The sequence below is a fragment of the Heteronotia binoei genome, chromosome 3, assembly GCF_032191835.1.
Source record: "Heteronotia binoei isolate CCM8104 ecotype False Entrance Well chromosome 3, APGP_CSIRO_Hbin_v1, whole genome shotgun sequence".
Classification (NCBI taxonomy): domain Eukaryota; kingdom Metazoa; phylum Chordata; class Lepidosauria; order Squamata; family Gekkonidae; genus Heteronotia; species Heteronotia binoei.
In genome coordinates this window covers 53,038,698-53,062,342 of record NC_083225.1, presented here as the reverse complement: position 1 = coordinate 53,062,342, position 23,645 = coordinate 53,038,698, and the positions used below count along the sequence as shown (strand labels likewise).

The 23,645-nt window shown below is 43.6% G+C and overlaps 1 protein-coding gene across 2 annotated transcripts; it reads right to left on the bottom strand.

Annotated features, from left to right (window-relative positions):
• Nucleotides 1-138: 138 nt before the first annotated feature.
• MFSD9 (major facilitator superfamily domain containing 9) lies at nt 139-10,702 on the bottom strand. Of its 2 annotated transcripts, none has more exons than XM_060233795.1 (6): nt 10,496-10,702; nt 8,196-8,283; nt 7,521-7,564; nt 5,134-5,263; nt 4,602-4,811; nt 139-3,044 (listed from the first exon to the last, which is right to left on the bottom strand). In XM_060233795.1, exons 1-6 carry the CDS (start codon nt 10,628-10,630, stop codon nt 2,254-2,256), a joined length of 1,398 nt encoding a protein of 465 aa, XP_060089778.1. In that variant the 5' UTR covers nt 10,631-10,702; the 3' UTR covers nt 139-2,253. The 2 variants fall into 2 exon arrangements, with proteins under 2 accessions (XP_060089778.1, XP_060089779.1); XM_060233796.1 differs by having other exon boundaries at nt 10,515-10,695.
• Nucleotides 10,703-23,645: the final 12,943 nt, after the last annotated feature.

The window sequence follows — 23,645 nt, the reverse complement described above, 5'->3', positions numbered from 1 at the left end:
TGAGATACTAAAATGTTTGCTGTCCTATTTCAAAAGTAATTAGATTTCCAAATTTAAAACTTGATCCATAATTTGGAATGCAAGATACATTATTATACCAGCTGGACCAAAAAGTGGACAACAATGGAGGCACACAGGACAAGTGGACATCCTTCTCTTTTTATTTCCCATTTAAATATTTTAGTGCAATTAAGCAATACAACTTTGGAGAAAACAATTCAAAGCTGGTTCCAATGGCTTTAACCCCTTTCCCCTAAAATAAGTCCCTGAGACCATACTTTCACAGGCCGTTTTTTGTCCCAAATACTCCACATATATATAAACAGAACAAAACAAAGTCTTCCTCAGTGTATATAATACACAATATAAACAATCCAAGTAGATTTTCTGGATTTATATAATTTATAAGCAGCTTTGTAACTTTCTGTTTAGGATCATACATAGTTGAATGTTGTATTTCGCTTTAAGGGTTTCCCATGTACACTTACCCAGAAGTAAGTCATTATAGCTACCTAACTGAAGTTCTTCCCCCATCCTTGAAAGCCTTCTGCCAAAAGCACATTCTGGTTACATGCCTTTGTGTGCAATGTATAGCTATGTCCTAAGCTTCACTGGTTTTGATGGAATTTGTTTCCAAATAAATGGGTTAGATCCTGTGTAAAATATTCAGACAGAAGATATTTCCATCAGGAGACTGAGATTTTCACTACAACCCCATATCTCCCCCCCCCCCAAATCCTTCTTTGAGAAACAATGGACCTCCCCAAGGTACAGCATACAAAGGGGGGGGGGGAGAAGTTGGAGCTTTGCTGCGGGGGGAGGGGGAGATGGTGAAAAATCATCCCCTTTTGTCCGCAGGTGTTTTCTACTGGATTCAACTGAGTGTGCTTGGAATTACAGAAATGACTTAAAAGATATGTGGCTTATTTCTATTTTGCCCATTTAGTAAGTATAACACTAATTTTATAAAGCACATTCTTTTTAATTTAGTGAAATATTCAAGCAGGCCTGATTAAAGTGGAATTAATCAAGCTGAAACAGCTGTCTAGGTGCTCAATCATCCTCTGGTTCTTGCTGTCTGCCTTGGAGTTCAAATTCAGGGTTGCACTGCTGTACACCTTGCAGGTATAACACAAAGCTGGTCGCCTACATTCAGCTTGTTGCAGTTGTGCAGCCCTGCCCTAAAGCCATTCTAACTAAACAAGAGTCCAAATGTAATTTTATTATCACACTTTAATATGCCATGCAAAACCTTTGTCCCTGCTTGCCAAATGAATGGTACTTAAACACCTAGAAAAAATGAGCTAACTGAACCCTCCTGAAAGTGTATGTGTTGGCTTTATTCAGTGGGAGAGAGGGTGCTCCAGCCAAAAACCTGCCCAAGGCTCTTTTTGCTGCAGAGGGAGGGCAATCCTCCTTCCTGCTCTGCTTCTCCATGGCAAATACAAGAGACACCTACAAGGCTTTTGGAAGACAGCACTTTGCACCATCGGAAAGAAAATTCAACCCTGGTAAAAAAACCAGCAAACAAAAGGTTAAGGAAGTAAAGGGGCAGGTATGATAGCCTGCTTTGAAGGCACAACAAATGTTATTCTTTCTGTGTATTTCAGCGGTGGCTTTGTGACCTCTAGGGCGGCTGGATCCCAGGAAGAAAAATTCCTACTCCAGTACAACAGTCAATGCTAACAGAGTGCCAAAGCAAGGATGAAAGCAATAGGGGAGGAAAATACAGACACATTATATATAACCAGGTATTTGTGCTACTTGTGTGTGCGGAATAGCTTCAGCACTGTGGAAAAGCCTCAAGTCTCATCCTGCATCCATTTCAGCAACTGTCTGCATCTCTTCAGGATCTACGTCATATTTTGAACTCTGATTTTACCTCCAAATCAGAGGCTCACCTCATGAGCTCCATTCTCCAATGTCAGGTATACTAGTAATGGCACAGTTGTAGTAACTCTTTAACTGTTGATGGTATCAAACATTTGGAGTCCTTTCAGACTCTTTTAAAAAATGCTAGAGCAATGCTCAGTAACTTTCTGTTTGCACTAGAGACTATAACATTCTTTAGCTGTCTTACGCTTACTGCAGTTCTGTTCAAAGGTCGGGTCTACAAATAACTGGTCTTAGAAGACTTTGCAACATACTTCCTGAAAGCATGAACTGGAACGTCAGCATTTCAGATCTTTGATACCATACCTTCATTTTTCTTCACTGCTTGGCTATTCATTCAAGTCTACAACAAATAGTCCACTACGCAATTTTCAGTTTGGAATCCTTATTGCTACAGTATCGTGCTTGATTAAAAAACATGATCAAAACAGCAACAAACCCCAACACAACTCCAAGACTGGGGGGCCCACATGGACTGAACTCCTGGGCAATCCCTGAGAGAAGAGGGGCAACTATGCGGCCCACAGCTGACACAGATTGACCAATACCTATGAGCATGCCACTGGCCTGGTTCCCACCCAGAGTCAACTCAAGGTCAGTAATGCAAGTACGTCCAACTGTGGTTGAAAACGCCAGAACAGTGGAGGACAGGATCACTGTCCATATACTGGCTGATACAGAATACAGCATTAGCAATGAACAAGTGAGGATGGTAGATCGTAATAAAATGGCATAGTTATTGTGCTGATACAATCTTGCAATTGGTCCAAGCAGGAAGCCAGCAGCTACTCCAAGTGTGCTGCTGTAGCTTATGAGGTAGCCAGTGAGTTTAGGCTTCATCCCAAACCTTTCTTCAAGTGCCAAGACGAAGTTGCTATGGTACAACATTATTGAAATAGACATCAGCAGTCGTACAAGAAAAATATCCCACAGATCAGAACTCGCAATGCTGCCAAGATTCTTCAGCATAGATACCACCTCAGTCCAAGATGATCTGGTAAGAATATGGCACTTTGCAGCTTCATGAGATACAGATATAACCTGCAAGCTTTCTTTTGCTTCTGCTGAGGGACTGGATCTTGCTTTCTTGCTCCTGATCCATTCGTTACCATTAGTGTTTTCTTCATACGATAGCAGCATCCAGCAAAGTCCTGCAAAGGGCATTGGCACAAACTTAAGGATTGTCTCTGGTCATTACAAAGCTGTGCAAATGAGAGTTGATAATGTTCACACTTTTAAAAAAACAACAACAACAGTATAATGAAGAAAAAGGGTTAGTGCTGAAGAGCAGAGCGAATCAAATATAGGTCATCCAAAAAGGTATTCTTCATTGTGGATAGTCACATAACTTGTAAGACCAGACAGTGTATTAAACAGAAATGGAGTTTTTAGTTGTGATGGGGCTATGCCAATTCTTCACAGAAAAAATGCCCAGATTTTAGAAACATGTATTGGACAGCTTGCTTAGAAAGACTGCCTAAGGTGGCATACAAAACACAGTAAAAACTTTTGTTATCCAGTGCTGGGTTATCGAGAATGCTCAGTTGACCAGCACTTCCCCTTAGCCAGCCTATTCTCATGTCTTTGGGCACACATATCCCTCACTCCCACTCTTCCAACCACTATGGGGCTTCTGGCAGACAGCACTGCCAGCTGATATTATCTTCAGGTGTCTTTTTTCCCCATCAGTATGCCTAGAGCTTTTGGGAGCCAACTCTGCCAGAAGATTCCTGGGCAGCTGATCCACTTATCTGCCTGCTGTGTGGCTTGGGGGTGGGGGAGTGGAGGAACGATGTCACCATGGTGATCCTTTTATCAAAAATAAGCTCCATTGACTGGAGGTCAATGGAACAATACATTTAAAACACAGACCTTATCAGCAACATTTACATATAATAAATAAAAAACATCATATCACTAATAAAACAGCATTAAAAGGTATAAAACCTTTCCAGTTGTCACATTAGTGCATAGCAGAAGAGCAATATACGGATAGCATAAGAGAGAAAAATTTGGTCACAGCTTTCGTCACCTCAGGGTTAACATTAAACAACAGAAAATAAACTGCCTGGGATTCCATGGCAAGACTGTATTTGCTTGCCATGGTGTTCCCAATGGGGTAGGGTTTGACTGCTGCAAAGTCCTCTGGGTAGCAGTTGAGTATACTGCAGATTTGATTAACCAACAATGCCCTTTTACCACAATAGCCAGATAACAAAGCTTTTAGTGTTTGTATAAAATCTAGTTACACAGTTTGTTATGCATACACTGTTTTAGCACAGACTTATGAAGCCTTTTAAAAATACAACCTTTCTAAACATTATGTGGACCCCCTGCTAGATGAGGTCTCAGGTCACACCCACAAAATATGAAAACATCAGCAACCCTGGTTCACAGATATAAGATCCTTCAGAACATTGAACAAATTAAACTGGGAGGTCAAAAAATAGCCATGTCCTAATCAAAGCCATCTTCTATTCTTAAGTGGTATTGTGTGATGAATAAAGGGTCTGCAAACCCAGAGTAGCCACTAATACTGTGCTTAACACATGTACATGGTGATGGCTTCCCATCAGTATGTATCTAATATGCAACCATCTTGAGCATCTGTACTGCTGCAAACAACTTTACTCTCTGTTAAAAAAAAATGACGATTACAAATGACCATCAACTTTCACAAGCTGTTAAGTGCAAAAATCCAAACATACCAGCATTCAAGATGAAAATTGAAGCACAGATGAAGGCTGTCAGGTAAAAGCCACCCTCTAGCTCGGTAAGGTACCCTCCAACCACTGGTCCAAGAATGAATCCAAAATTGGAGGCTGCGTTGAAGTGTCCAATGACAAGAAGGCGCTCTCTCTCGGAAACCAAGTCAGAAATGAGAACTTTTGAAACAGAGTGTGTATGTTTAAAAATTCCTACAAGTTAACAAGAAAAGTTTTTAACGTAATACAGCCACAAACTATTGAACCCACATTATAGAGCACAGGCTGCAGAGAGAAACAATACAAGCAGAGGCCATTTTAAATTATCTTGAACCTTAGGAGAAGAAATATTGCTTGACTGCCCCACTGAGAAAATGGATCGTCAAAATTCTTAACTTTGGCTGGATTACATCTACTGCATTTAGCTATTCACGGTTTCTTTTTCTCTCAGCTATACAATGAAATGATCGATGATTCCTATTGTCAACTTAAAGATGAACTGGACTTGGACCTAAAAAGCCAAGCAGCTACTTACCAACAATAATTCGGGCAACAGCAAATAAAAACACATTTGTGGACATGCCAAGGACAAAATAACCCAATGCACTGAATAGAATGCAGGACAGTAGGCAATAGGGCCTTCCCACTATATCACTCCAAGACCCCTGGATAAAACAGAAAAAGCATTTTAATCACAGATGTCTACTATAAGCAGTCTGTATATTTATTGTTTAAATATATGAAAACATATTAAACTGAATTAAGTTATTATTCATCTTTATTAGTGTGCTGTGATGATAATTTCAGTGTTGCCCAATATTTGTCAATTATTTCTATACAACAATTCAAGAAGAAGAAGATATTGGATTTATATCCCGCCCTCCACTCCGAAGAGTCTCAGAGCGGCTCACAATCTCCTTTACCTTTTCCCCCCACAACAAACACCCTGTGAGGTGGGTGGGGCTGGAGAGGGCTCTCACAGCAGCTGCCCTTTCAAGGACAGCCTCTGCCAGAGCTATGGCTGAACCAAGGCCATGCTAGCAGGTGCAAGTGGAGGAGTGGGGAATCAAACCTGGTTCTCCCAGATAAGAGTCCGCACACTTAACCACTACACCAAACTGGCTCTCCTAACCACATACTATACGCAGCTTGTTTCTGAAGCTATGTAGATTCTGAGTTAGAAATAAAATGATTAAATACCTTGGACTTGATTTATCTAAGGATAATAATGCTTTTATAAACATTTTATATACTCCCTATTATGTTACTTTGGTTTATAAGAGAAATGTGAACAGAACTGCTTATGCAGTTCAGCTGAACAGCTGAAAATGCTGTGTGTTATCTAACTGAACAAGTGAAATTGACAGTATATATAGAAAAGTGTTGGAGATAATAAAAAGGAAAAACATTTATTTGTTTATAAACTCTCAGTGTGCGCAAATGCAAATTTTGGAATATAAATACTCATGGTGATCTAATTAATATTCTTTTAAAGAATTATATAGCAGTTACCTGACATTAGTCAATTCCTTATAATTATAACCCTCCCCCCATCCACAATGAAAAGGACAACATATATAGAAGAGAGCTAGTTTGGTGTAGTGGCTAAGAGTGGTGGACTCTAATCTGGAGAACTGGATTTGATTCCCCAACCCTCCACATAAAGCCAGTTGGCTGACCTTGGTTCAGTCACAGTTCTTAGTCAGAGCTCTCTCAGCCCCACCTACCTCACAGGGTGTCAGTTGTGGGAAGAGGAAGGGAAGGTGATTGTAAGCTGTTCTGAGACCCCTTTAGGTAATGATAAGTGTGGTATAAAAACCAACTCTTCTTCGCACACTGTCTGTCTCTCTATTGTCTCTATCATCACAGCAAATATTGAATTACTTTTTCTTGGTTCTAAAAAGCTTAGGAGTTTGAACAGTCTTCAGACTTTTTATTTATTCACTATACTTATTTACATTCTGCCTTTCACTCCAATGGGGACTCAAAGTGGGTCACATCATTCTTGTCTTCTCCATTTTATCCTCACAACAGCCTAGTAAGATAGGTTAGGTTGAGAGCGTGTGACTGGCCACTCAGCACTTCCATGGCACGTGGGGATGGGAACCTGAATTTCCCAGATCCTAATCCAACACTTCAGCCACTAGACCATACTGGCTCTTCACTCATGAATTTTAAAAATAATGGAGGTATGATATATGGGCCAATTTAAAGAAAGGAGGAAAAAAAGGGAAGGGGAAACCTTCCCTGAACTTGCCTTCTCTGCTCACCCAATTCCAAACTGCCCCTTATATTCAATGTTTGCATCACAGTAATAATTAACATATGTAATTGAGTGTAGAATACTCAGGAGATCCTAGGATTGTCTAGCTTTTTTAGCATTATGCCCCACTAGGTGGTGAACCAAACTTGTTTTTTTAAGCAAGAGATTTTTCAGAGGTGGTTTGCTATGGCTTGCCTCTGCGTCACGAGTCAAACTTTGGTATTCCTTGGAGGCTGCCCTTCCAAAAACTAGCCAAGGCTGACCCTGCTTAGGTTCTGAGATCTGACAGGATCAGGCTAGCCTGGTCTATCCAGAGGTCAGGGATGGCATCACAGTGTCTCTTCCACAGTACTTTTCACCCTGCACAGAATTTTACATAATAAACCTGATTTACTCATGCATTTACCTTTAGACTGATAGTGACTTGCTCAAGGATGCCCAAGAAGCAAATCAACTAAGCACATTTTGAACTTGGACTGCAGGCTTGGAGCCTGCAATTCCCTTCTGCTAAGTTGAGGAGCCTTGGTCTGGAGGACAGACTCTTTCTTTGAATGGACAGGATACAACCAAGAGTGTTCAAATGCAACAGTCTTGTCATTGGTCTATTCCAGGCCATTTGAAGTCAGCAATTTTTAAAAGGTCCAGGAACACAAACTTACCACCAAGGTGCTGGAAAAAAGCTGCAGTAGTCCATATAAAGACCCTAGAAGTACAAAATGCATAGAAAACAAAATATTAATGATATTACTCAAAATCTAATAATGATATTACTAAGAAGAAATTTTGCAATATATTTTCAACAAGTATCTCCCCGGCTCAAGATGGGATAGTAGTTCTTGGTTGCCTGGTCAGATTGGTTCCTTAAATATTGGTTCCTTATCCTTAGGGATATATTCATTATTTAGCAAGTCTGTCAAGAAGACTAGAGAAGCAGAATACACCGCAGTATAGTCTACAGTTTTAGGTATTCCACAGGTGACAGGCACAGAGATGTGCAGACGAAAAGGGTAATCTGAGGGTAGGAAGCTTGACAAACATTCTTCTAGATCAAGAAGATCTACCATTTCTGGAATAGCCACTCAGAAAGCTTTTTTCAGCACTGTTTAAACATGTCAATAGATGGTACAGCTAAATGAGTCTCCCTACTGGACTTAAAAAGACAGTAATGAGACACTTAGTTGTATCAGTACAGCATATAAAAGCTGTCATCCAATCATAACACACTCCACTCACCCATCCAGTCTGCATCTTTCATACTACACAGGCCTACATTTTAGATCACAGCAACAGACTCACCATCCTTATCTGCTTATAAAGCCGTAGGGTGTGCTTACCTACCACTCCTGCCACTGTTGGGCTTGCTCCCAAAGACTTGACGTGAAGGCTTAGTAAGGGGACAACCATGCTGACACCAAAGAAATCCTGAAAACAGACAAATGCTGATTTTTAGTGAAGCTAACGAAGGCCAAAATCAAGCATTTTAAAGGTATTGTCATTTAGTTCCCTATCACGTTTTCCACACCACCAAACTTAGCATGCTGTATTTTTCAGTACTTTGCATTTTATTATTCTGCTCAGCAGAAGAAAATAAAAAACCTAACTGTCCCCCAAATGAGACAGTAGTGACTATACTCATACATGAGATCCACTGAATAGACATTTTTGGACCTCGGCTGCAATTTTAAAATATGCTTTGGTATGGGCCTTCTGCAAGATCCTAGGATGACAATACAAAGCACTTCTCTTGGGCCATGGGAATGGGATCAGTATGAACCTATGGAATAGAGATGATTCTTGTGCCCTTTAATAGAGTGCTTAGTGCGCTTTGTGAAGTTTTTTTTTATTACAAACATTTTCTATAAAATACCACTTCTACTCAGTTTGTAGCCTTGGTCATATCACCAGTCTAGCACTCTATTTCATACAGTGGCTATCAAAAATGACTGTTTACACAGCAGGAAAACAGTAAAATTTCTCTGTTGTTCACCAGGGCTTGATATTCAGAGGACATCTCCTCCTCCTATGCTGAGTTTTACTTGTTTCCTCCCTCTCACAGCCCCATTTCACTTTCCCCCATGCTTCCTTTGTTCCCTCCCTCTCACAGCCCCATTTCACTCTCCCCCATGCTTCCTTTGTTCCCTCTCATCTACCTTACCTTCTTCAGTTCCCTCCATCTGTCACTTTCTTTTTGGTCTGTCCAACCTTCCCTCTGACAGCTTTCCTCATTTCCCTGCTTCCTTTCTTCCTCCAGCTCCATCTCATTTCTTTTGACCCATTTTTCTTTCCTTTTCTCTTCCACTCTGATTTTGCTTGTCCTTACCTCAGGCTTCAAAATGAAAGTACAGCAGCAATTTGGGATGGCTGTCCAAATCTCATGAGGTAACCTCACAAGATCTTTTATATTTATCCCCTTTTTTAAAATTTAAGATTCTTTTGGCAAGCCCTAGGATGCACACTCATTTGTAGAAACATGTGCTCTTTCTGTACTTTGATCTGCTGTGCAGATTTCTTGAGCCACTCTCTGAGGCCAGGTTTAGAACTATACAGATACTGAAAGCTAGTCTGGTATAGCAGTTACGGAATAAATAAGTTAAAGTGTCAGACATGGATCTAATCCTGCCAAGGAAGCTTGCTGGGTGTCCCTGGGCCAGTCACACACCTTCAGCCTAATCTATCTGACAGTGTTACTGCAAAGATAAAATGTAGGAGAGGATTGGGGAGAAAGACAGGGTATAAATGAAGTAACTAAATATTAGTTCTGAATGAGAATATTCCATTATATTATTATGTTCAAAAGGAAGAACTTCTCTGGGAAGGCATGGTGGGCATTGCTTGGTGGGGTAGACTGGGCAATACTACCCCCCACTTAATTTTTAAAAATGCACTATGTGGGCACAGATATAGTCTAGAAAAAGCTTCATCACTTAATTAAGCTGAGTTTACCAAGTGTCCCAGTATCATAATGAGGCAACAGACTAACTACAGCCGCCCTGAGCCTGCCTTGGCGGGGAGGGTGGGATATACATAAAAATTATTATTACTACTATTCAGGAATCCACAAAGTTTTACATCTGGATGTGTATATTCACCTTGTTTGTGTGTCAGAGTGAAAGACTGATGTTTACATTCTATTCTAATATGATTCACTCTTCCTTCCTTTCCTCCAAGAGACTGAGAGTGAAATACATGGTTCAGTTTTCCTCCATTTAATCTGCAAAGTTAACTCTGCAATGGTTTAAGCATGGAGAAAATGTGCCTGGTTTAATGTCATCCAGTGAGAATCTGGGCTTGAGATCTGCATCTGGATCATCTCCCCAAAACCTTCTGTGTATGTGAATACAATGCTTTGCTTCATCACACACGGCTGAGACGATGCCCTGCGGGGCTTAAATCAGCGCTGGAACCTGGATGGCAGCAGAAGCGAAGCCTCCACAGTGATCTCGAGAGCAGAGACTAGTCACCCGTGGGGCGAGACTAGAGGACAACGAGGTTTTTATTCAGCCCCGGCACCTCTTCCCTTCAGGAGCTCCGACGCCGAGCTCGTTGGCCCAGCAGTACAGCCTCCACTGACAGTCGTCCTCCTCCCTCCTAGCAGCAGAACCGCCCCCTTTCTTGCAACCCTCGCCCAGCTCACCAGGAAGCCCACCACGCACAGACACGGCGTCAACCGGCTGGGCCGAGAAGCCCCGCCGCTCGCCGACCTCGCCTCGGGACAAGCAGAAGGGGGCGGCGGCCGCTTCGAGGGCCTGCGGGGGCTCCCATTCTCCATGCGAGGCCGCGGAGGGGAAAACTGCGAGAATGAGAAAGCCGCAGCCTTCCTCCGGGGGGCGGGAGCTTTCCCGTAACCGGGGAGTGACAGGACAGCAGCTCCGCTTCCTGGGGGCGGAGCTGGGTGAGGAGGTGGCAGAGGGCGATGAGGAGCAGCGCCTGCGCAGTGGCTGAGTGGCAGTTTCGAGTAGAAAGCGAAGTTCACTTTGGTTCGTTAAAATCTACACAGGAAGGCTCGTAAATGCCAGGATCAGCCAAGAAGCTCCTTTTCATATCTACGATTTTAAACGGAAGTTAGTTTACATCAGAGCTGCAAGATTCGTGTTCAGTAATTTCTGAAAGACCAAGAAGGTTTTCTTTTGGCAAGTCCAAGGTGCGACTGGACTCGAACTTTGCTGCTCTAGTAGACTAACGGGGCTACCTACCTTTAAAAAAAAAATAATTAGACTGTACATATCATCAGGATAATCTTAATTCTCAATATGGCCAAATCCGTGAATCTGGATGTGGTATCTGTTGTATATATGTATATATACTCCAAAATGCCATCCTAAATCCATTGGGGTAAAAACATCATTATTTAATAATAATAATAATAAATCTTTGAAGTTGCAGAGAACAATAGTTTTCAGCAGTCTGTTGTTTTAATGCTCTGGATTAAATACAAAATTGTTTTGTTTATGTTATCTAATTGTATCAATATACCTTGGGGTTGCTAACTGCAGGTTCAGAAATTCCTGACGATTTGAGGGTGGAGCCTGGGAGAATGGCATTTAGGAAGAGAAGGGATCTTCGTAGGGTGTAATGCCATTTGTTCCAGGAAAAGTGGAACAAATGTTTTAAATAAATAATATCGAAATAAATACATTATTTATGTAGTTTGGAGACCAGTTGTAATTTTGGGAGATCCCAAGCCTCTACCTGGAGGTTGGCAAACCTAATATATCACCAATAAAAATGTAATTAAATGAATGGAAACTTTGTCAGAAGCGACAGAAAAGGGATTTTTTTAAAAAAGGGAAACCAATTTCATAAGAATTTTTAAAGCATGCAGAGAGCATCCTTTTGGTTTTTCTGATTCCCTTCCCTGTGTATTCTGAATATATTCTAAATGTTAGTTAATTGTGTAGATGGTAACTTTGCACAGGACTGCATGTCAGTGAAGGGATTTAAGAAGCAATGGAAAGGAACTCTCCGCAAGCAGTATAGAACAGTGCAATCCTAAACAGAGCTACAAGTTTTTAAGCCAATTAACTTCAATGGACTTACTGTCACCTCAGCCACTTTACCCCGGATTCCTCTACGTTGAATAAAATGTTTTATTTTTGAACTTTCAAAAATCTCTCTCGTGCCATTTTCAGAAGTATCAGTTTAAGAAGGGGATCTTATCTCTTTCCTCAAGTTCCTGGACTGAGCCAGCATCAAAATATAATAATGTCAAAGGGTGGGATAGCCATAAACCTTCAAATAAGAAGAAACTAGATAAAAGGGGCAGCTCAGCCAGAAGGAGGAAAAAACTGAGTAAAAATCCTGCGTTTGAGGGAAGGAAGGGGGATTGCCAAATTGTCTTTAGAAGTGTAGAGACTTCTTTACTACTGTGAAATATCCCAATTTACATCCATGAATTTTGGAGACATTTCTAAGGGAATGCATTTCAATCAAGATTTAAATTTCTAAGGCCCTTGAGGAAGCACCCATTGTGTCCCTGTGAAAATTCAAGTGGTTTCTAAATGTTACTTAAGATGATCACAGTATATCCCAAGACATTTTTAAAACAGCCTGGGGGAATTTTAAGAAATATAAATACATATATAAATAAATCCCATTAGAAGACAAAGCTGTTTTTCTAGAGACTAGGAGTACTCCTTGATGCTGTCTTTCATGTCTCTCATGACTTTTTTTTGTTTTTTTTATCATTCAAAAGGAAAGATAATATTAACACTTAGCATTTATACAAAATTACCTGCATAATGCTTCACAACATTCATTATGTTCTTGCAAAGATTACCCTGTTAGCAGGGACGGATTAGGGCTCACTGGTGCCCTAAGCACTGACCAATCTTGGTGTCCCCCTCCTTTCCACACTGACCCAGTCCATTTTAGTTGTTGACCTGTCTGACCAGATATACATTGCAGGTTGCAGCAATACAAAAATTTATTTATATGATAACACAATATATTGTACAAACTAAGCCAAGCTTGGGCTACATAAAGTTCTACAAAAATGCAATACATCTATTTTAATATTTCACAAGTTAAATATATCAAAGTTCCAATATTTATGACCTGAAAGGCATTTTTCTATATTTCATTTTCGCAAAATCACTGATAACATCCTTCAAATTAATACTTCTCAGAATGTCTGCTTCAATTGTTAACATACACAGTGAGTTGAGTCTTTCTTGAAGCATAACTGATCTATTTGCATTTTTTACACGTTTCAGTTGTGAGAAAGACCTCTCTGTTGTGCAGTTGGTGACTATTAATGTTAAAAATATTCTTAAGGCAATTTCAACACTTAGAAAGGCACTCTCTAGTTCAGGGGTGGGGAACCTTTTTTCTGTCAAGGGCAATATGGACATTTATAATTATCAATTTAAAAACCAGTGTTCTGCTGAGGGAGGATGATTCAGGCCAGCAAAATTAATGGAAATAATTGTTTTTCTATTTGAAGTCATGGGAGGAGAGCTTAATCTGACATACACACATGGCCCGCCGCCCTAGGCAAATGCATAGGTCCAGGGCTTTTTTGTAGAAAAAGCCCAGCAGGAACTCAGTAGCATATCAGACCACATCCCCTAATATTAGCATATTAGATCACACACTCATTAGCATATTAGGCCATGCCATCTGGGATAATCAAGTGCAAACTGAACTGTGACAGTAACTTTTCCAGGCCCTGCAGCAATTCTGGCCGGCCGGCTGGCCAGGCCCCAGGGAGGCTGCTGCACAGTACATCTTGTCCCTGTGATCCCTGTTTCCGAGTTAAATATGTCAACATGGCATCTTGGTGAACTGTACTTTTTTCATGGTTGTCAATTACAGCAGTGTTTCACCAGTCACTGAATCCCTCATTTCTAGCAAAATGCATTGACCCTTTGGGTGCAAATAGTTTACAAACAAAACAGTAAACCGATCCTTTTGAAGGAGAGTACAACAGCCATTCTCTCTTGTGTTCACCATTGGCTTTTATTCCAAAAAATATCTTCTGTGAACAGTATCTCTTTGGCTTCCCACTGATGAAACTGCGACACAATTTGTCAAATGGCCCATTGTGGGGCTGACATTCACTGGGTCCACAAGCAACCCAATAAGCCACATAATCACCATAAAATTCATCCCACAACCCTGGGTCTTTAGCTTTGTTCATTTCATCCTTGGTCAGTTCTCTAAACTCCTTGGACAGTTCAAAAGCATTTACACATCTTGTTGTGGAAGTAGGTCCACGTTGTGGCACTTCATCATGTGCAACGTCATCATGAAAATCTGGCCTTGCACCAACACTGCCTGTTTCTGATGAAGGAGATAGATTTGATTCACTTCCTGTCTCTGAAGACTGACACTGGTTTTGATCTGGATCATCTTTCTCTGCAGTTTGTAATAAGAAATTTGTCAGCTTTCCTGTCTTGGCTACAACAGACAGATTCTTTGCTCATTCTCATTTGCATGTTTTCTCTTTTGCGCACTACTCAACTGAACACGCTTCATTTTTGATGTTTACATGGGGCTGAAATTAAAAAGGGGCAGAGAGGGTCATTGAAGTGACTGTCATGACAACTGAATTTGGCTCCATCATTTTGCTTTTAAACATAGCCTAATGACACTATACCTTGCCAGCAGAAAATAGAAGATAACCCTAGGGTGCACCATGATCAATTTACACTAGTTTTATCTTTTTTTTTTTTTTTTTTTACAAATCTTCATTTTTTTTTCTTTTCACCCTTTTCCCAACTTTGTGGTGCCCCCTTTGGCCCTGGTGCCCTAAGCACATACTTAGTCTGCTTAATGGTTAATCCGCCCTTGCCTGTCAGGCTGGTCAATATTATTATCCCCAAATCGCAGGCATGAAGTTTAAGCTGGTTTGGCTGAGGACTCCTACTGAGTTCATATTCAAAGTGTGATTTCCTAACTCACAACACAATCTCTTTTCTGTTTCTTTGTTTTGACCACATGTTGGAATGTTTCAATAAATAATTGTATAAGCAACAAATCATCCTTGGTTGTTTCTGCAGGGTAACAATTCTTGATGTGGCTGTAATTACTACTGCAGAGGTTTCTGCGGAAGCACCAAAGTATTGACACAGAGGTGATAATGCTATTATGGTGTAGTAATTGGCAGTTCTTTTTAAAAAGCCCTCCCCAAAGCCATCTGGGGTGGTTAGGAAATGGCAGCCATGGTGGAGGGGGACTTGGACAAGGAAGATGGTGCTGGTATGAAAGTGGTCCTCAGAAATGAGCATCCTAAAGCTGTGTATGCTATGCACTTTGAACATTCCAAGAAGACCATATAATATCTCTAAAGGTTTGCCATTGTGGGAAACAATGGTTTGAGAAACACTCTGGCAAGAATATTTCTGTACAATAAACCAAAACTGTCATGCATTCAGTTCAGCGGTCATGATTCAATGGGATAAGCAAGATGTAGCTCTGTTTAGGATTGTCATATCAATGTAGTCTAGTATTTAAATGGCTATACTACAATTTGGGAGGCCCTGGTTCAAATCTTGCCAAGAAGCGTGGTGGGTGACTCTGGCCCAGTGTTTTAGCCAGTGCTTTTTTTGTAGCAGGAACTCCTTTGCATATTAGGCCACACCCCTGATGTAGCCAATCCTCCAAGAGTTTCCAGGGCTCTTCTTACAAGGCCTAATGTAAACTCTTGGAGGATTGGCTACATCAAGGGTGTGTGGCCTAATATTCAAAGGAGTTCCTGCTACAAAAAAAGCTCTGGTTTTAGTCTAATCTACTCTTTGGGTTAGTTGTGAAGATAAAACGAGGAAGAGAAACCTGTATACTACCTCTTAGACGTGGGGAAAGATTAGTTTTAAGAGGTGATAGATACATAGATATGGTCTTTTGGGAGGAAGAAATGTAGTGATACTCTATTTTAGTTACAGTTTATTTGCCTTGTTTATTCTCATTATAGTGCTACTTTTATCTTTGATTTTCTTTTTTTAAAAAACAGAGCATTATTATAATAAAAACTGAGCATCCTTATCATAGGGACAGTGGCCCAGTGGAAGGGTCTCTGCTTTGCATGCAGAAAGTCCCAAGTTCAACCCCTGGCATCTCCAGTTAAAGAAACACGCAGTACATGATATGAAAGACCTGTTTCTGAGATCCAGGAGAGCTGCTACCAGTCTAGGTAGATAATATGGAACAAGGGTCTGATTCAGTATAAAGGCAGTTTCATGTGTTCATTCTCTCTTTCTTGCACCAGTTTCTCTGTCATAAAATATCATGTATTGGCTTATAATTGGCTTTAAGGGGGAAAAACATTCCATCTTTTAAAAAAAAAGTTGTGATAAATTTTCAAATAAAGATCTTATGTTCATTTATTGAGACAGATAAAGACAGCATTTGAAATTTATTGTAATAAATGGGACATGTTCTTAGATTTCTGTATAACAAATAGGAGAAGATCAAGACCTACAAATTACTCATTTATAATGAAATTAGTCATGATTTACTCTTCTCCCTGACATTTTATTAGGACATTTAGCAGCTATCTCAAATGTTTAATGTACAAGCTGAGCACAAGTTTTAAAGTTTTAACCCTGTCCAGGAAGATGGTAAGATGTTATTTGAAGAATAGCATTTTGGGAATGGCTGAAAACTTAGAATATCTTTTAAACAGCAATGAATCTTATTTATGAAAATCAACTCAGTTATTCAAAATTACTCAGAGGAAGCATGATCATTATTTTAATGAGTGATTTGAAAATATTTGTTTCTTAGAAAGATGCCTGATAATTGCCCCCCCCCCCCCATTCGCAGGGCTCAGTGAAAGAAAGTTAAAATAGGGGGAATTAGGTAGTCACAAATTATGCTTTAATTTACACTTGACATTTATATTATGCATTTTCTGAAGGCTATTGCAATGATATCATCTGTTCATATTCTGTACCTGCAAAAATCAGCAGCAACATTCTTCTTGTACATGTCCTATTTATTCAGCACATGGTTATTTCACCCTTCCTGTAAGAAGCTCAGGGCTGGGTATATCATTCTTTCCCCCTCCATTTTATCCTCACAACAACCCTGTGAGGCTGTTTAGGCTAAGAGAAAGAGAGAGGGAGTGGCTCAGAGTCACCGAGCAAGTTTCACAGCAGAATTGAGATTTGAATTTGAGTTTGCTTTGAAAACTTCCAACTCCTGGTTCAACAACCTGAACACTACTCCACACTGGCCTTATGTCCAGACATTCTGCATGTTTGAAAGCAGAAGGATTTCAGAGAAAGCAGAAAGATTTCAGAGAAAGCAGAAGGATTTCTGGGGGGAAAGGATTGATGTTTTGTAGAGCTGAGATATAATAGAATGTTGGGGGGAGGGGAGGATTGCCAGCTATTATAAAATTATAAAAGCAGGAGAACCTGGAGATTAGCAAGCCAACACTAGGGGAGGGGAAGAATACAGATATAGGCCTCTGTTGGAAGAGTCAGTTAAATTGGAGGAGAGCTTAAGAAGAAGAAAGCTGTCAAACTTTGCTGAGAGGTGTAGTATGGTGTTGTGTATATTCTAAATGTAGCCTTGCCAGTCCCCAGGTCAAGGCAGAGAATCCCCTGGTTTTGCAGGCTCCTCTCCAGCGCCAACCAGCTGACTGGCAGGGGAAGCCCTACTTCAACAGCCATGTGGCTCTTCCCAGTAAGTGTGTGAAGTGTGTGAGAAAGGAAAAGAGCAAAGTTCCTCTTTTTTTTAAAAAAAAAATTGTTTCAGAAGTCATTTGCATAGTAAAATGAATAGTAAAGAGTTAACTAGAATCTGATTATGCGATGGAGGAAAACTCCACCCCTTAGACTGTTCTGTTCCTTACTTTGGTTTTCCTGTGTTAGTCTGAAAAAGTTGGCTGAAATACACCAGCTTGTTACATTCAGCAACTCCTGTGAGTAAATTGCCCCAGTGAGATTACAAAAGTGTGGGCTTGCAAACTGTGTTTGTGTTTATTTTGGCTGCTTTGTGTGCGTGTGTGTCTTAATAAAGCCATGCTTGGAAATGTTACCAAAGCCTGACAAGTTATTTTCATTTAGTGGAAGCACAGCTGCTGGCGAACCCTTTGAAGGCAAAAAAGAGGATCAGGAAATGAAGACTGCATTCGGGAGTTGCACTTTTTTTTTTTAAGGGAATGGGAAAGTCTCCAGGCTCCATCCCCAAAGTCCCCAGGTATTTCCTGAGCTGATAGTATCTGTGATTTGATGTACATTCTCTGTCCTGAAAGCAAATGCTTTGGAATTTGGTAAATGTTTCAGATGTCCGTTTGGAGAAATGCATTTTTCTTTGGAGACTTCTGGCAGTGAGGAGGAGGTTCTTTTTTGTGTTAACTCAAGGTAGCGAAACTCTTTATAATAACTTTTAAGCTAAAGAGCCTGCCTTACGTAGACATCTGCTATACCATGTACAGACAGAGGGGACAGAGGAAGAATGTACCTGTTGTGTCTTGCATTTCAGTCCTGAAATTACAACATTGTGAACGCTACAGAGGTGACCAGTGGAAGTCCACTGGTCACCAGATGTAGCTCACAAATATGCTCCGCCAATCAAGATCTGTGGTGGGAAGTTTAACTGGCCAGGATTGGACCTGGCCAGGCAGAGGGTTGTTCCGGGTTGTATATATAATTGGGGACCTGGCCCGCGTTCGCTCTCTTGTGATGTACTTGCTAATAAAGCATGCTGTCTTCAACACGTCTCGTCACTCAGTACATTACATTGGTGACAAAGGTGGGATCCTAGCTAGGTAACTCCCCATGTGGGAATTCACTGACCTGGCCAAAGACGAGGAAGGCATGCAGTCTAGAGAGACTGAAGCGTCCACCGCCATGGCTAACCTGAGTGGGATGACGGGCCACCTGGCTGAGTTCGACCCCGCCAACCCCGAGAGGTGGGAGACCTACACGGAGCTGGTCGACTACGAGCGAACGTGATTACAGATGACAGCCGTAAGAGAGACATGCTCCTGAGCGTCTGCCGGGAGGCCACTTTTGAGATAGCCAAGGGTCTCTTGGCCCCTGCGAAGATCACCGAGAAAATGTATGAAGAGGTGGTCAGACTCCTGACCGGGCATATCTTGCCCCAGCCATCCATCATCACCCGCCGATTTCTCTTCCACAAGAGGGATCAAGGGGTGGGAGAGACAGCTGATGCTTACCTGGCCGCCCTCCGCCAAATTGCGGGGAACTGAAGCTTCGACAAGCTGGAGGAAGCCCTGAGAGATTGATTCGTCTGGGGCCTCTGAGACGAAAGACTGCAGCAAAAGCTCTTCGCAAAGGAGGAGCTCACCCTCCAACTCGCCTTCAACGAAGCCACTGCGTTCGAGAGAGCAACCAAAGCTTACCAAAACCCGCGAGCAGAAGCCATCCACCAGGAGGAGAGGGCACTGGGCAACCCAGAGGAGAAGGAGGTACACCAGCTCCGCTGCCAACCAGGAATGGGGCCGAGAGTGCCCACTCGGCCAAGTGCGACAGAGAGACCAGCCAACACCAAGTGCGCCAGCTGTAGAGCTCCACACGAGCAACAGGACTGCCCTTATTGCAACGTGGACTGCAGGAACTGTGGAAGAGTAGGCCACATAGTGTGGGCTTGCCGGGCCAAGGCCAACTGCAGACGCCAGTCCACCCACCATGACTCGACCGATGCCTTCGCGACCGCATCAACTAGCCTGCAGGTAATGAACTTGCCCCTCACCACCCCCGATAAGGTCAGGGTGTTGGTCCTCTTCGAGGGCGCTCCATGCCTAATGGAGCTGGACTTGGGCTCATCCATCTCCATAATTTCAGAGGAGTCTTTAAGAAAACTTTGCCCTTGTGGCCAACCCAGGTTGTGACCGGCTGATTTCATACTGCGGGACTTCCAGAAAAACCCTGTACAGATTTTGGGTTGGGCCACTGTAAGGGTAGAGTTTAAGAACTTTAAGGGCATGCTGGACATACTTGTGGTCAAGCACCAGCTCACCACATTTCTGGGGCTGGCCTGGTTTCGACCGCTGGGCATTCAAATAGTGGGGGTGCAGCAGATGCAAACAAACAATTTCGAGCACGTGTGCCGGGAATTCCTGGAAGTGTTTGATGGGTCCCTGGGGTGCTACAAAGGGCCTCCCATCACCTTACCTCTCGATCCCCGCGTGAGACAAATAAGGCTGAAGGCCAGGCGAGTTCCGTTTGCTCTTAAATCAAAAATAGAAGCGAAGCTGGACCCTTTCAAGGCCCAGGGAGTACTAGAACCAATATCCTACGCTGCACGGGAAACACCCATAGTCACTCCAATAAAGCCGAATGGAGATGTGCGCATATGCGCTGACTATAAGTGCACAATAAATAAGGCACTCCAGGACAATCCATACCCTGTTCTGGTGGTCAACCACGTCCTGGCAGCCCTAGCAGGCTCTAAGGTTTTTGGGAAACTGGACCTGGCCCAAGCGTACCAGCAACTCCTGGTGGACGCTGAGACAGCAGAGGCTCAGACCATTGTGACTCACAGGGGAGCTTTTCGGGTGCGGCGGTTGCAATCTTTCAGAGCATAATGGACTCCCTTCCCAAAGGGATCCCCGGAGTGCAACCGTTTTTTGATGATGTTTTGATCGCCGCCCCGGACGCTGTGGAGTTCAGCAGCCATCTGCGAGAGGTACTCCGCCGCTTCCAGGCGGTGGGACTTAAAGTGAAGCAGGAGAAGTGTTCCCTCGGGGTGCCGAGGGTGGAGTTCTTAAGGTTTGCTCTGGACGCCGCGGGAATCCACCTGATGGCTGACAAGACCAGGGCAATAGTCCATGTTCTGGCCCCCACGTGCGAGGAGGAGTTACAAAGTTTCTTGGGGTTATTAAATTTTTACCATTCATTTTTGCCCCACAAAGCGGCCATCACAGAACCCCTACATAGGCTCCTTAATAAAAATGCCCCGTGGGTCTGGGAAAAGAAGCAGGCCGCTGCTTTTTGGGCAGTCAAGGACCTCCTAGTTTCCAATGCTGTGCTCCACCATTTTGATGAATCCCCACCAGTGATTCTGGCTTGCGATGCTTCCCTGTACAGGATGGGCGCCGTTCTGGGGCACCAACTCCCGTACAGGAGGGAGGTTCCTGTGGCCTATTATTCGCAGACCCTGACCCTCGCGGAGTGTAACTATGCCCAGATAGACAAGGAGGCCTTGGCAATTGTGGTGGGTGTGCATAAATTCAACAACTACCTGTACGGTAGGCATTTCACGATTGCCACAGACCACAAGCCGCTTCTGGGCCTCCTCGCCCTGGACCGCCAGACACTGCAGATTCTATCACAGCGCGTCCTGTGGTGGAACCAGTTCCTCAACTCGTACACATATGCCCTGGCAAAGCTATGGGACACGCTGACGCCCTCAGATGCCTGCGGCTGCCCTCTATGGACCCGGATCCCGCTCCTGCCCATCATGTGATGCTTATAGAGACTCTACCCAAGAGACTCCTCCATGCCGCTGAGGTTGCTCGGGCCACAGGCAGAGACTGCATCCTCGCACGCGTTTTAGACTGGGTGGGAAGGGGGTGGCCTGTGGGCAAACTGGATGCAGAATTCAGGGCATTCACATCTAGCAGAGAAGAACTGGCCATACACAAGGGATGCATTCTCTGGGGTAACAGGGTGTTGGTTCCCCCCCACTGCAGAAGCAAGTGCTGCAAGCCTTACACGAAACACACCCGGGGATAGTACATATGAAGGCCCTGGCACATAGATATGTATGGTGGCCAGGGATGGATGAGGAGATAGAGGGGTGGGTTAGAAGGTGCCAACCCTGCCAAGAGTCCCGGCCAGATCCACCCAGTGCTCCTGTCCACCGCTGGGAGTCCAATAGGAGGCTGTGGTCCTGGCTGCACCTAGACTTTGCGGGGCCATACCAGGGCCAAATATTCTTTATTCTAGTCGACGCGTACACCAAGTGGTTGGAGGTGATTCCCATAGCTTCAATCTCCACCGGAGCAGCGGTCAGAGCCTAGCGAAGGGTCTTTTGCACCCATGGTATCCCCGAGACCCTTGTCATGGACAATAGTACCACTTTCACCTCCTGGGAATTCCAGGGGTTCCTGAATAGGTACCTCATCCAGCATATTCGGTCCGCCCCTTTCCATCCAGGCACCAACGGCCAAGCAGAGCGCATGGTGCGCACCACAAAAGAGGCCCTGGGTTGCATTGTACAGGGGGAGTGGGACCACCACCTGGCAGCCTTCCTATTTGGAAATAGAATCACCCCCAACCCCATCCCTGGGTTTAGCCCTGCTGAGTTGCTAATGGGGAGGAAGTTGATCACTAGGATAGACAGGTTGCACCCTGACCGGACTACAGACCTCTGCAGTTCCCCCGAGACTTGGAAAGCCGCTAGGGGATTCTTTCCAGGGGATCCGGTATATGCAAAGAACTTTGCAAGCGGGCCGGAGTGGATAGCCACACGGGTGCTGTGGGTCACCGGGTCCCGTTCAGGGTCACAAGGTCTCGTCAGAGGGGGGCCAGATCCTAAGGAGGCATATTGACCAGCTGTGCCGCCGTACCTTGCCAGAAGAACCGACAGCATTAGGGGGAGCAAGGAGTGGGGGAGAACTAAAAGCAACACCCCCGGGAGCTACCCAACCTATGCCGGCCACGCCGATTATGCGGGCAGAAGAGCACCACAGTGGAGGGAGTGACCTCCCCCCCCAGAGCGGAGGTTCTGGAACAGCAACAAGCGGCGGACAGCCCTCTTCCGGCGTCACCCCACCACGAGGAACCAGCAGCCCTGCCAGCCATGGTGGCCGCTCCAACTCCCCAAATAACCCTGAGGAGGTCGACCAGGGAACGCAGGGCACCAGCCTACTTGAAAGACTTTGTGTCTTAAACTAAGCGGGGAGGAGTGTTGTGTCTTGCATTTCAGTCCTGAAATTACAACACTGCGAACGCTACAGAGGTGACCAGTGGGAGTCCCACTGGTCACCGGATGTAGATCGCAAATATGCTCCACCAATCAAGATCTGTGGCGGGAAGTTTAACTGGCCAGAATTGGACCTGGCCAGGCAGAGGGTTGTTCCAGGTTGTGTATATAATTGGGGACTTGGTCTGCGTTCGCTCTCTTGTGATGTACTCACTAATAAAGCATGCTGCCTTCAACACATCTCGTCACTCAGTACATTACAGTACCCTTTACTTTTGAATCACTTGCTCAATTAGGCGCTGTTCTAACAGTATGCTTATGAACAATTTCATTTTAATAAATGCTTTATAACTTTTAATGCCGGTGACAGTTCACTGTATCACATTAGACTTCCATCGCTCCAGGCATACTATTTTAAAATGAGTGCCAGGATGAAGAGAAGGGGCAGTTTATTGTTAAGTGGCTACTCTTCTGGTGGCACACAAGGCACAAAGCTGTCCCCGTGGTAACCAGATGCTGAATAGCAGAAGATATCAAGGCTGCAACCAATATTACCTCAGAACTGGGGAGGGAAGCTGGGAGTCCTGGCCCACTCAGTGGGCTGGCCTCCTACAAAGGCCAAGTGGTGGTGGTTAAACTGAGGCTGATTCCGCACTCACCTTTCTATGGGGTAGGCTTCCATTTCTGGGCTGAGCAAACTGGCGATTTCGCACCAGTTGCTCCGGACCGGCATTTTGTGTGGGGCAAACTGTAATTTGCCCCACTTCAGTGTAAACCTGTTTTTTTTTCAGGTTTACACTGCAACAGGGCAAGTTGTGGGTTTACCCCACGCAAGATGCTGCCGCGGAGCAACTGGTGCAAAATCGCCAGTTTGCTCCACCCAGAAACAGAAGGCTGCCCTGGAGAAAGGTGAATGCGGAATCAGCCTGAGAGTGGAAGACAAA

Bases quoted from the DNA above. Each gene is read 5' to 3' on its own strand.
- MFSD9 (XM_060233795.1), bottom strand. From the start codon at position 10,630: ATGGAGAATGGGAGCCCCCGCAGGCCCTCGAAGCGGCCGCCGCCCCCT. The intron at 7,565-8,195 runs GTAAGCACACCC...TTGTACTTCTAG, and splicing joins AACAGTGGCAGGAGTGGTAG to GGTCTTTATATGGACTACTG. The intron at 5,264-7,520 runs GTAAGTTTGTGT...TGTTTTATCCAG, and splicing joins TTTTTTCCAGCACCTTGGTG to GGGTCTTGGAGTGATATAGT.